General features: G+C 39.3%; 1 protein-coding gene across 1 annotated transcript in view; it reads right to left on the reverse strand.

Annotated features, from left to right (window-relative positions):
- LOC134224468 (barH-like 1 homeobox protein) overlaps nucleotides 1-14478 on the reverse strand; it is a 112739-nt gene that overhangs the window by 11254 nt on the left and 87007 nt on the right. The window contains exon 2 of the mRNA XM_062703824.1: nucleotides 4031-4352. Within this exon, the coding sequence (XP_062559808.1) occupies nucleotides 4031-4352 (322 nt within the window). The remainder of the gene's footprint in view (nucleotides 1-4030; nucleotides 4353-14478) is intronic.

Genomic DNA, 14478 nt, shown 5'->3' on the forward strand with positions numbered 1-14478 from the left:
TTTGAAACTGCTTCCGACACTGGCCGTAAGATGAAACTCACTGACCATCACAACCATAAAGAATACACCACTAGAAAAAAAAATACTTAGAGCTGTCAAAAAATAAGGATTCTTTGGGAAAGTTGACCTTAAATAAAATAAAGAATCGATTGAGCGAATAACAATTTTTGAGTTTATTTGGACATTTTAAAGAATAACTTGAAATCAAGCCCTTTAAATTGGACCAAAGATTCAATTTTTACTTTGTCAAAAAAAATGGTCCAAATCATTTTTCAAATCTCGTTAAAGAGTGGCTGCTGTACAATGTTGAATAAATACTCTCGCATCCTCCACAATCTCCAGACCTCAGTCCTAATGAAAATATGTGGGATTCTTGCAGGGTTGCCACATATACAGATTTTTCTGTATTTTACAGATTTTTGAGGTAAGGCTGTGACCAAGAATCTGTATATACAGATATACAGATTTTTGGAAAATTTACAGATTTTACAGATTTCTTGAGGATTTTAGTACCAAAAATTATTGTAAATTACTTTTATGCTACTCTAAAATAATCTTATTAAAAGCAATTTTTAGATTAAGTGAATTCCAATTTAAAAATACAGAACATGTGGTCTCTGGAAGATTTTGTTCTTAGTTGGCAATTCATGCAGATCAATGATTTTGAAATTAGATCAGATTATGTTCCGGAAAATGTTCAGATTATATTTTAATACATGTGGTCTCAGAAAACGCTCTAAAATAATACTAAAGAATCAGGTCTAACTATCATTGATCATATCTGAAATGCTTTGAAACAGTTTATCAGTGATTCTTTTTAGTGTGGCTGAATATTAATCCAATAAAGTTGTTGTGCATATGGCTATAATGGATCCTTGACATATGTTATTCGTAATTGATTAAATATTAAACCATGAGAAAGCAAACATTGTTGCTAGCATTCCTTTATTTCTAATCCTTGGAAAGAAATGTGCAAAAAAAATATGACATTTCTGACTTGTAGTTTCGCATAGTATTTCCGGACTTCATCTCTTCAAACCAAACTATATTAAAGACGATTGTGATTTGGTTCAGATGGATATATTGTGGATTTACTTGACCAATGGATTCGAAGGTCGGGTTACTTGCCTTTTTAAAACGTTCTCTTTTGTAGCAAGGTTTGCCAAACTCAATAACTGTTTGGTGGATTACCTTGTTTTTTGCTCCTTGTCTATCAAAACAGATGTCAAAACATCGGAAAAACAAAAAGAAGTCCGAGGGAAACAGCAAAAGTCACGTGACAGACTTATTAGTTTTGACAGATTTTACTATGAAAACCGGTATGAAGGTGAAAACGGCGATTCCAACGATCGTTCAAGGAGCGACTATTTCGAACGGTCGGGTCCAATAGGGAAATCCACGTACAATAGATTTGCAATACAGATTTTTTGACCTGAGATACAGATATAAAGATTTTCTGAGACAAAAATACAGATTCAAATGTGGCAACCTCTTGTAGACAAAGTTCTTTCTCTCGTGGAAAAATGACAAAACATCTTCCCGGAAACAACCCAAAAACTGGCAAAATCAGTGGAAAGATGTCTTCAGTTCAGATCGTAATTGATCGAAAAAAATAAAAATACAAAACAAAGTTTTGAGCACAGACAATTTTTTGACGTTGATTTTGTATTTTTTTCTGTTGATGAGCTTGATGAAAAGATTGGACTGTTTGTTTGTTGAATTCAACGCTGAAAAGACATAAACATTAGACCTCTTCATGTTTTCAAAAAGTATCAAAAATTCAACCGGTCTGCCGAAAATCACAGTTCTTATGCTAAAATAAGTCTCTTGTCAAATTTTCAGCTAATTCGGATAAAAATTCGAGGTGGCTCAAGTCGATTTAGTGTTTTTGGGTTATTTTCAAATTTGGAAAAAATCTAACAAGAGATATAAACGTCGAAAACTATCACAACAACATCTATACGGATGATTTTGGTGTGTTTTACAAGTCTTGTGAACATTGCGATTCGTTCCGTTCACGTTTTGTCCATGTTAAAGTGATTTTAAGCTTTTAAGTGCATAAAAATACTGTTTCCCCCAAAAGTCGTTGTTCTACAAAATTCTTAAGTTTATGACTTATGATTGTTAATTTACTATATTATTATTCCTCTTTTTTCCCTGGAAATTTGAGTAATATAATTGCCCATGTGTGGTTTACCGTTAAATTCTTAAAAATCAGAAGCTGAACATTTGTCATAAATTTGCACGTTAGGATTTCTTCAAGCAAGTTGTTCGAACAAAACATAAATCAAATCATACGATATTTGATGCTTACAACAAACGACATCCAAATTTTGTTAATTTCGCCATATGTCTGCATGCTTTTAACATTGAGTGCATCGTAGTAACAAGTGAAATCGAAGCTTCTTTGGTTGAACAACTTGTTTGAAGAAATCTCAGCGTGCAAATTTATGACAAATGTTCAGCTTCTGATTTTTAAGAATTTAACGGTAAATCGCACATGGGCAATTATATTACTCAAATTTCCAGGGAAAAAAGAGGAATAATAATATAATAAACTACCAATCATTTGTCATAAACTCAAGAATTTTGTAGAACTACGACTTTTGGAGGAAACAGTATTTTTATGCACTTAAAAGCTTAAAAATCACTTTAACATGGACAAAACGTGAACGGAACGAATCGCAATGTTCACAAGACTTGTAGAGCACACCAATAGCTTCCGTATAGAGGTTGTTGCGATAGTTTTTGACGTTTATATCTCATATAAGATTTTTTACAAAATTGAAAATAACCCAAAAACACTAAATCGACTTGAGCCACCTCGAAATTTTATCCGAATTAGCTGAAAATTTGACAAGAGACTTATTTTAGCATAAGAATTGTGATTCTGGGCTGACCGGTTGAATTTTTCATACTTTTTGAAAACATGAAGAGGTCTAATAAACATACTTTGTACGTTTTTCCTAAAACGCATTTTACGTTTGTTTTGATTCATTAAATATGTATTTTTAATGATTTTATATTCGAGCCATCACTGTATGGGCAATTTTTTAACACAGTGTATAGTATTTTTATATTATATTACATGAATTAGTCTTTTTCATTCACAAATTCAAAAGTTACAGGGATTTTACGAATAGAGATTTTTAGCACAAAAATTGTTTTACAAATATCGTGAAAACTTTGAGGTATAGGGTAACGGTACCAATAGTGGAGGTATTAGTAGATCCACAAAAGAAAATATTTTAAAAAAAATCATAATTATGGGAAATTTACTGCTTTAATATCTTAGTCAATAGATAAACTGATAAATTTGCTAACAATATCTCTTTGTTGTTAGATGTAATTTAACATAATAGAGGTAATAAACTATAGAGGAAGATTGTCGCTGTCGTCACTGGCGAAACATCTTTTGCTGGCGAGGATAGGGCACTAAATGTCAACGAAGGAAAAATCAGAACGTTTTGGCAGATAGGTACCCACCATGTTTGGGGACGATAATAAAGGGAACCGCAGCGACAATCGTCCTCTATAGTTTATTACCTCTATTTTTAACATCAACAATTACCGAATATTGCTTGCACCACTATGGGTACCTGTTCCTTTAGTGACGGTAAAAATAAATTTTGGTTTCTATAGTGGTGTTATCCATTGGTTTCTTATGAGACTCGCCACTATTGGTACAGTTGCACCACTATAGGTGCAAGGAAGTCAATTTAGTTAAGGAAAATCATTGTTTTCAATAGTTTTTCAAGCGAAATCTTAACAGGATATTTAAAGCACGACGCATCAACTGAAACCATCTTAAACTGTATAAATATGATAAATCTCAATTAAACCCCACTACCTCCACTATTGGTGCTACCTCCACTAAGGGTACGGTTACACTAGTTTGAAGAGTTTTGTATTTATGTAGTGCCTTTGGAGTGTATATACATACTTTAATAAATAGAATAGCTCAGATTATTGTTGTACCTATCTGATTATGAACAAAATACAGAAGTGTTTCCGTCAATTGATTACTTACCGAAATTTCCGCTCCAAGTACGCCAGTTGGGCATGGGTGAAAGCCGTTCGCCGCCGCCGTGGTTTCCTGCCGGCTTTGATGATAAGGCCATTTGGCGCATCGGCACTAATCGATCCGCTGGATGAAATCATTCCCTGATGGAGGCGGTTTGCGGCTAGAAGCGAACCAGCGCTTCCACCGCCGATAGAAGTCAATTGCGGATGCTGTTGAGAATGATGCGGTTGCGAATAGAGCAAAGATTCCGGGGAAGAGCGGTCCTCGATGTCGATGTCACTGTTGTCGTCCTCGTCGGTTTCCGACGTGAGGCCTCCCTGCTGTGAATCTTCGCGCGCCAGGGGTTAGATGAAGCAGAAACAAGAATAAAGGGGTATGAGTTTATTTGAAAACACAACTTGGCCTTTGAAAGAACAGAGGGTACGAGTCGCCTAAAGCGTTAATTAGTGTGTATGGTTTTCGCTGTTAGTAGGGCAGTACGTGTTCCTACATTTAAATTCAAATTTGCACTTTATAGAAGATTTTTCTTCAGTCGTTATGTTCGCTAATGAAGTATGCACTAGGCTGGAAATTTAAACGACATGTTTTTAACTTTTGATCTGAATGCATACGATTTAGCACGTTTTTCTACTTCAAGAGATGAATGAAGCACAAACGTTGAAAACCCTTCCATACAAAATGAATGGTAGTTTTGTATTATCTTAATTTTACAGACCACGCTTTCTTCACAAAATGTTTCATATTAGTGAGAAAATGTCTTTTTAAGTATAGTTGATTAAAACAATGAAACTCAGAAGTCAAAGTTAAATACGTACTACGTATTCAACAAATTTAGAATCTTGTTGGCAACAGTACTATGTTAAGATTAGTTTGAATCATATAAGCCATTCGACTTTGACGCAAATTGAAAGTCTAAGCGTATTTACGCAACGGACCTGGAATGGTGGCAAGTTAATTGAATTAACGCAACTCAAGCTACTTTCGAGGCAATGAAAATAAATAAATCCATAACTCTTTCTTCAAAATGTCATTGAAATACTCTTTCTATGAAAGAAAAAAAAACTTAGAATTTGAAAAACCACCCAACAATTAAACCTCACCTTTATCAGTCAGGCGAGAAAAGATGCCTTCCCTCAAATATGAAAAAAGGAAACGTGACTTCACGTAAATTGTTCAATGGAAGCGTACTTACACACAAACTATTCACAATCATCATCGACCCAGAAAATGGCAATTGAATCGGTAGGAGGCGAGACTTCCTTATTATATTTACGAGAGCGATCCGATTGTCCCATCATCACGAGCCCTGGTGAGAATATATTCCGTCGTTTATCATGTGAGCTCGAAAGGCAGCTAAGCAAAAACCAGTCACGTGCCAATCATATTCACAAAGAAAACCCAACACCACTCGACTGAATCCGACGTTAGGGCATCTTCGATTGGCGGTTTTCCCTGGTGCAAATTGAATCGGAAGCTGGAGGAAATCGGTCTCTTGTGTTGACTACTAACTACCTACATGTGAGATGCGAACAATAAGCGTGAGTTTGTGATTCCTTATGTTGGCGCTCATTCTGAAGTGCCGCACTCAAGAGTCGATGGGTCCACTCGAGTGAAGTATCAATTGTGTTATTCGATTGATGAGATTTTTATAATGTTGTTACGATTGAGTGATCTGTTTCAATGGTCTGTATTCTATAATGATGCATTTGTCTTGAATTCTAGAATGGAGCTTGTAGGGTTAATGTTCGAGAGTTTATGTGTCCTTATCAATAACTCCCAAAGATAAAGAATTGAAGCGCAGATGTGTAGTTTCTATATTTTTTCATAATTGAACACGGCATAGCACAGTGAAGCCATTTGGCCGAATGTCGCTTGGCCGAACGGGTCGTTTGGCCGAATAGTTAAAAAAATGACCTCAGATTACAACTAGTTAAGAGTGAGAAATGAGAGTTGAGTACTGAGAAGTAGAAAAACGAAAGTGAGAAGTGGGAAGCGAAAAGTAAACTGAGACTTGATAACTGAGAACAAAGGACTTCTTCCTACGTCCCTCTTTCTTTTTCTTTTTTTCTTCTTCTTTCTCCTGTCTTTTTTTCTTTTTTCTTCCTTCTCCCTTCCTCCTTTTTCCTTTGTTCTTTTTCTATCTTCCTCCTTTTTTTCCATATCTTCTTTTCTACTTCTCCCTTCTTTTTTTCTTTTCTCCTCTGTTTTTCCCTTTTTTAATTCATCCTTCTTCCTTATTCTTTCTTCCTTCCTTCTTCCGCCTTTTTCCTTATTTCTTTATGCCTTCTTCTTCCCTCTTCTTTCTCCCTTCTTCGTTCTTCCTTATCCTTCTTTCTTAATCCTTAATCCTTCTTCCTTCTTCATTCTTCTTTCTTAATTCTTCTGTCTTCCTTCGTCATTCTTCCTTTTTCCTTCTTCCCGCTTCCTTCTTTCTTATTCCCTTTTTCTTCTTTTTTCCTTCTTTCTTTTTCATTTTTCCTTCTTCCTTCCTCCTTCTTCCTTCTTCTCTTTTCATTTTTTTTTCTTCCTTCTTCCTTTTTCCTTTTTTTCCTTCTTTCTTCTTTCTTTTTCCGTATTCCTTCTTCATTCTTCCTTCTTCCTTCCTTCTTCTGTTCGACCAGAGGTCGTACAGACTGAGCACCCTAACACCTAGCATTAGACAACGTGGACACATAACACCCAGTGGACCAGTGGAGAATTTTTCGATCACAAAAAGTTTCCCACTTACCGGGCGGGAATCGAACCCGCACTCCCTAGCACATGCGTCTAGACATTTGACGTCGCTAACTGCACGGCACGAAGTCCTTCCTTCTTCTTACTTCCCACTTCCTTTTTCCTTCTTCTTTCTTCCTTGTTTCTTATTCCTTCTTTCCTCTTTCTTATTTCTGCTTCCATCTTCCTTTTTCCTTATTATTTCTTCCTTCTTCCTATTTCCTGCTTCCATCTTCCTTTTTTATTAACTTCCTTTATCCTTATTCTTTCTTCCTACTTTCTTATTTCTTCTTCCTGCTTCCTTCTTTCTTCTTCGGCCTTTCTTCTCCCTTCTTTTTTTTATCCTTCTTTCCTTCTTTCTTATTTCTTATTCCTTCTTCATTTTTCCTTCTTCTTTCTTGATTATTTCTTTCTCACTTCATACACTAAATAAGAAAACGTATTACAACTATTTGGCCAAACGGCACTCGGCCAAATGACGTTCGGCCAAATGACATTCGGCCGAACCACATTTGGCCAAACGGCATTCGGCCAAATGACCCTAAACCGATAATATGGTGGTCTACGTCTTCTTGTTCCAGCTGGCTTCGAGGAGAAGGCCGTTTTTGCAGGGTTGCTGCCCGGCATTCTTGTAACATAAGCAGTATTTATCACTATCACTTTATCATATCACTCGAGGTTTCTCCACCTTCTGATCCTGATCCTCTTGGCGTTTCCAAAGAATTCACGAAACTTCAAAATAGTTCCTGTGCAAAATCTGATAATAATAATAATAATGTTCTTGAAAATCTTAAAGAATTTTCTGGAGATGTTGATCTGAATTTCCCGACGAAAATCAAAAGACTCTTCCGCTAATGTCTTGAAAATATAATAATATGACCAATTCAGTCGAACGACACTTTCGGCCGAATGTCCATTTCGGCCAAATGGCACTTTATGCCAAACGATAATTTCGGTCAAAAGGAATATTTGACCAATTGAGCTATTCGGCCAACCGTTTTTCCGGCCAAATAGCTTTAGGCTAGATAGTCTTCTACCAAATGGTCTTTTCGGTCAAACGACATAGTTAGCCAAATATCTTTTAGCCGACGCTTTAACGTTCAAAAATTGGTGTCACGCGGAGAGCCGGTGTAACCTCCGGAATACGATTTACAACAGATTAGGTCAATTTATTCGTTCGCGGATAATATGGACATTTCGGCCGACTATTTGAAAAGTTGGCAGAAATGTACACCCGCCTGAAACGTGAGACACCAAAAGGTGAATGCTTCGAAGACAAACTACATTCTAGTGGGCGGAATCGAGCGCGATCTCGGCACAGTAGCGGTTATGGAACACAGAGTGCCTAAACAGAAAAAATTAAGAACCTAAAAAAAAAGTTTAAAGAACTCAACTTTGGATACAAAGCTCAAATTTTTAACTCAATAGGGTTTCTTACCCCAATTTCCGGCCTAACATGTATACGACTGCATTATTTAATTGATATTTATTACAGGAAGCAACTTTTCCAGAATTTTGTGGGCCGCGCAATACTGCAATGGGGTTCACTTCACTTCTTAGCTATTCTTGCTAAACATCGTTCAAAAAAGCTTTTATTTGATTTAAAATAACAAGTGCAGCACTCTTTTCAGTCATAGCGATTGCATATCCGGCCCACCTTAAACCTGTTCTCGACCTAAGCAAAATTTCACTCAATCTCTCAACATTTTACTCTCATTCTCTCTCGGGACGGTAGAAAATGCGACGTAAACAAAAATATACACGTTCTACGACAACATGATGCCAGATGGTATTATTTATAATAAATTTTATTTGTTTGAAAAGATTCATTCACTCATACAAATTTCTTCCAAACATTTAAAAACTATATTTTCTTCACTTTTTGAAATCGTTAGAATTATAAATAACATGAAAGCGTCAACGTATTACACAGTTTTCCTATTAACAATGAAGGATTATTTTCATACTAAAAGAGGCTCCTGGCCTTTTGGCAGCACGGTTCAGCTAGAAGTTCTTAGGCCGAGGTGAATTTTTGTGCGGTTTGAGGATACATTTTTAAATGTATTCTAATATGTTTATAAAAGTCCTGGTGAAACGAACAAATAGGAAGGATTGAAGTGCGTTAGTTTAGAATTATTGTGTGGTGATTAACAGCTTCAAGCAATGATTGTATCGAGAACTGTGACGATTTTCAGGTAGGTGTATATATGATATGTGTTTATATGATGATAGCGTTTTGTAAAAGTGGAAAGGCTCAGTGATTTTGCAACGAAGAGCGAATATTCGGAATCTACATTTTTATTTCCTATAATTGGATCACATGGTGTGAAATAAATGGTTGAAAGATATTGAATTTTTTTTTTGCCTTTCTATTTATTTGGGAGTGGTGGAATTACTATGTCTGAAACTCGATTATGCATATGCACAACATGTGATAGATTTAGTTCGGAAAAGGTATAGGAGGGTAACCGCCCCTTCGGCGGGGTTTGATCCCACGACCCCAGTACGCTAGACAGGTGCTTTCCCTAATAAGGAGACCTCCGTCTCTCCGACCTCGTAACTCTCTCATATGTATTTTTGTACAAATGCCAACAAAGTAGGATGAAGTGCGTGTTGGCTCTTGTTTCGGACGGCAGAACGATCGCGCGATTTGCCGAAATTTTGTGTTTTGTTTTGTTTTTCCCTTAGGACGGTTCGTAAGTAAATTGATGAATATATTTTATTATTTTTACAGCATATACTGTTATTGACAAACGCTCTATATTGTCGAATAGAGCTCCCTATTATTCACCTTTCCCACTAACACAAATTTTCCTTCCCGAGACATCTATGAAGGTAGTATGGGTTCCCTGCATCTTCACTAGTAGATGTTGAACTAACATTCCTTCCCTTCCTTCCGTGATTGTGAGGACTTGGCCAGGTATTCAACTGCTACTGTATAGGAAAAGGTACTAATCCCAAGTACCAATTTGCGTCAATATACAGTAGATTGCTCAATTCAAGCTCTGTCTGGTAAAGGGGCGGGTGTCGCGGGAGAGGGTTCTCTTTGTCGACTTCCCCTCATTTGAATGAAAGTGACAGGCAGGGAGTTTCTTTGCAGTTTATCACCTCAGAATGCAAGTTCGCATTGTTTTCTTTCGTTCTGAAGTGATAAACCACAGAGAGATCTGCTGCTTGTCACTTTTGTTTAAGGGAGGGGGGGTCGACGGGGAGAGTTCTCTCTTGCGACATTCGCCCTTATTCCAGATGGAGCTTGAATTGAGCATTGTATGTATAGCCACCCACGATTTGTACAATCACATATGCTATGCTATGCTATGCTAAATGCCAACAAAGTAGGATGAGTATTTAGTATAGTAGCCGGCTCCTACACACTTGCTTCATCAGCAACGGCGCTCAATGAAGTAGGGTTGTGTGAGGTTGTGCCGGAATCTGGTCAGTCCGGATTTGACGACCAACTAAATCCGGACTGACCAGATTCCGAGTATTCCGAGGATTAATCCACTCGACTTGGACATTAATTTACAATGTTTTGAAAACTCATATGTGAATTACATTATGTGGAAGATATTGATTTGAAAACTGTATTGGAGGTAACCACTTTCCCTTCGATGGGACTCGAACCCACGACCCTCAGTATCGACTGTCGATAACAAAACACTGAAGAAGTTTTCAAGTAGAAAACGAAATGCGTAGCTGTTTGATACATAAAAAATAATTAGTGAAAGTAAATGGAAGAATAATAGTCTTTTAACCGTGTAACATTTCCCCTAAGACGCTCGCAAATAATTAATCATGATATTCTGCTTTATGAGTGCTAGACGAGCTCGGTGGTCTAGTGGCTACCGTTTCTGCCTTATGAGTAGGAGGTCGTGGGTTCTATTCCAGGCTCGTCCCTTTCCTATTTTGTATTTCTATCTTAGTTCTTTCTGTGTTTCACGTTCTACCAAAATGTACCCTACTGTTATAACCTTCCACACAATCCAAAAACCTCCCGCGGCACTTATGAGAGGTCGTAGAGTTCTCTGCATCTTTCTTAGTAGGTGTCCAACTTACCATCCTTCCCCTTCCTCAGCATTCGCAAGGACGTGGCCAGGACAGATCTATGCTATTGGAGATATATACTATTGTGCGAACTGCTCAATGCTAATGCTAATGCCAATATTCTGCTTTATGAGTGCTTGGACGCGCTCCGCATCGCTCAGCTGTTTCATATGTTCCTTTAATTGTTTAAAATAATAGTATAATATGATACGCTGCTTTTTCAAAGTTTTGCTACTAAATTTGTTTGTCTTTAAATCAGCTGTGAAATTATTACGTAGCATATGAAGGACCCCCGCATGTGCCATGATCAAAGCATATTCTAATTTTTACTAAAATCGTACAGAAAATTGAACGAAACATTTTTTTTATGTACGTACTATCGAGGTGAAATGTATGTACAATCTAGGGTACGTACTATCGAGGGTGCGCACTATCGAGGGTACGTACTATCGAGGAATGCCTGTATAGGGTTCCTGGTCATTGCGGAGTTGATGGAAACGAAAAAGCCGATGAATTGGCAAGGTTCAGATCTTCCCAGAATTTGGTAGGACCATAATCTTTTTGTGCTACTGTAGTTACTGTACCGTTCTACGCATGCTTGTACCAAATTCAAAAAACGACAAATGAGAAAATGGCATTTAAAATTGAACCCTAATTTTCATTGCTGGCGTATACCCATGATGTAATATAAGACTATTATATCACAGAACCATTCAGAAGACTTAAATTCATTGAAATCATTCTTATTTTTCACTTACAAATAGAATTTGCGACAACGATCATGAAAATAGTTTGGCGGGACAGTTATGCCGAGAAATAGAGCACATGTTTTATGGTTTCTACGCATATCAGCCCCGTTCAATGCATGATTTCGTGAATGACTACTGCGATTGACATATGTCTCCACATGTTTTATCTATGGAAGTGAACTTGCCACGTGGATGAAGCTATAATGTCGCTTAGAATGAATATTGTACAAATTGCCCACATTAAACCAGTGCAACAGGCTAAGATTGTACGATCTAAACAGAAAATGCTATTTCAATGTGCGTTGCTCCATAAAATAACAGAATCCGCCATAATTTAATCACCGCGAGACAATTATGCGTAGAAATCAAACAATGGGACAATCAGACTTGATTTTGTTTTCATTGATTTTCCGAACAAAGTTCGAAATCTGTTAGAGTTTACTAAAAGTATACATCAAAATAGACTGCTCTATGGTGAAAGGTCAAAATCCACAAAAACTAACATGGGACAACTATGCGTAGAAGGGCAGTACATCCGTCTCTTCTTTTAGAGCAAAGTTGAAGGCTTGGGAATCTTTGAAGGTTGTAACCAATTGGAGTAGAACGCGTTTATTGCTAGGCAGTCGAGCGTGGGCAGACTCTCTGGCCGACGAAGGAGAAAGAGCCGCCGCAACCGGGAACAGTCGCCTCCTCTACGATATCTCACGACGCTTAAGCGGGGCGAAGATGAATGCAACGATGCCTGTGAAAGACGCGAATGATCAGTTATTGACCGACCCAACTGACCAGCTGAAACGCTGGTTCGAGCACTTCGAACAACTTTTTCAAGTGCCAGCCAGGCCATTACCTCCTCGGCATGATCTGCCTAGGATCCGACGTATAACAGTATAACACGCGTTTCAAACAGCCATCCAAAGCATGAAATCGAATAAAGCCCCAGGGGTCGACCGCATATCAGCCGAGATGCTCAAAGCTGACCCCATGACATCCGCTCAACTACTGCATCGTTTATTTCTTAATATCTAGGACACCGCAACTTTCCCGGTCGACTGGATGCAAGGTATCTTAGTGAAGGTGCCCAAAAAGAGTGACCTGACTGTATGCGATAACTGGCGAGGCATTATGTTGCTGTGTACCGTTATCAAAGTGCAAAATTATCCTAGCCCGGACTCAGGAGAAGATCGATGCGACTCTCCGGCGGCAGCAAGCCGGATTCCGTGCCGGAAGATCCTGTGTGGACCATATTGTCACACTCAGCATCATTCTGGAGCAGGTCAACGAATTGCAAGAGTCCCTTTACTTGGTATTCATTGACTACGAAAAAGCTTTCGACCGTCTCAATCACGAGAACATGTGGGGCGCCCTGAGACGCAAGGGAGTTCCTGAGAAAATCATCGGCCTCATAGAGGCACAGTACGAGTCCTTCTCGTGTAGAGTGCTGCACAATGGGGTCTTGTCCGACCCTATCCGGGTCGTAGCTGGTGTGAGGCAAGGATGTATTCTATCACCGTTACTGTTCCTCATCGTAATCGACGAGATTCTGGTAGATGCGATTGACCGTGAACCAAACCGCGGGCTGTTATGGCAGCCTATAACCATGGAGCACCTAAATGACTTCGAATTGGCGGATGATGTTGCACTCCTCGCGCAACGGCGGTCTGATATGCAGAGTAAGCTCAACGACCTTGCCGAGCGCTCCTCTTCGGCAGGTTTAGTCATCAACGTCAACAAAACCAAATCGTTGGATGTAAACACAGTGACTCCTTCCAGTTTCACAGTGGCCGGGCAACCAGTGGAGAATGTTGAAAGCTTCCAATATCTTGGTAGCCAAATGGCGTCAGACGGCGGTACCTAGATCGACATAGGCGCACGGATCAAGAAAGCAGGGGCTGCCTTTGCGAGTTTAAGAAATATCTGGAAAAACAGGCAGATAAGTGAACGCACCAAAATACGTATTTTCAACTCTAACGTGAAATCTGTGCTGTTATACGCTAGCGAAACATGGTGTGTATCAGTGGAGAACACTCAACGGCTGCAGGTGTTCATTAGCAGATGCCTGCGGTATATAATTCGGGCCTGGTGGCCTCACAACTGGATCTCAAACAACGAGTTCCATCGTCGTTGTCACCAGAGGTCGATAGCAACAGAAATTCGGGATCGGAAGTGGGGTTGGGTCGGCCACACTTTACGTAGGGGTGGAAACGAAATCTGTAAACAAGCATTAGACTAGAACCCAGCGGGACATCGCAGCAGAGGCAGACCCAGAGGCTCATGTCGGCGAAACCTCAATAAAGAAATAAAAGAAGTCAACCGACATCTAACCTGGCAACAGGTTAAAGCGATAGCCGGGCAACGCTCAGGATGGAGATCTTTCAAGTCGGACCTTTTTTTTTTTTTTTTACAGGGGGGAGAATGCATTTACATACTAACCCAGTACACGTGCATTGTAGTTGCCAAACTACCACACGGAAGTGTACTGGAGTGTCGGACTCGACCATACCGGTAATACCGACTAAACTCCCTTGGGCTCCACCATCGTTTCCCCCAGGAACTACCTCGCAGTACTACTTCTGGGGGGATGGCAGTACTAAGCGTACTCGCTCATTATCGCTCACACAGGCACTCGTCCCATGCGAGACTGACTTGGGTGCTCGCACACCATTCACTCCATTTGAGTCTTACTTGGATGCTCTCCCGGGCGCTCCGCTGCCATGCCTCGAGGTGTCAATAGCGGTAACTGCCTGGGCCTACAGATATTACGCTACGACACTCCTGCCTCAGCACGAGCAGATCAATCACACCACTGCCGAAGCAGACCACACGCTACCCTGCCGAAGCAGGGACACTCCCCATGCACCACATGTGCACAACTGTAGGTGTGTGTGGGTACAACCCACTGCTACCCTGCCGCCGAAGCAGCTTCTCCAAAGACCATTCGCTCCATGTGAC

Source organism: Armigeres subalbatus, chromosome 3 (genome assembly GCF_024139115.2).
Source record: "Armigeres subalbatus isolate Guangzhou_Male chromosome 3, GZ_Asu_2, whole genome shotgun sequence".
In the NCBI taxonomy this organism is placed as follows: Eukaryota; Metazoa; Arthropoda; class Insecta; order Diptera; family Culicidae; genus Armigeres; species Armigeres subalbatus.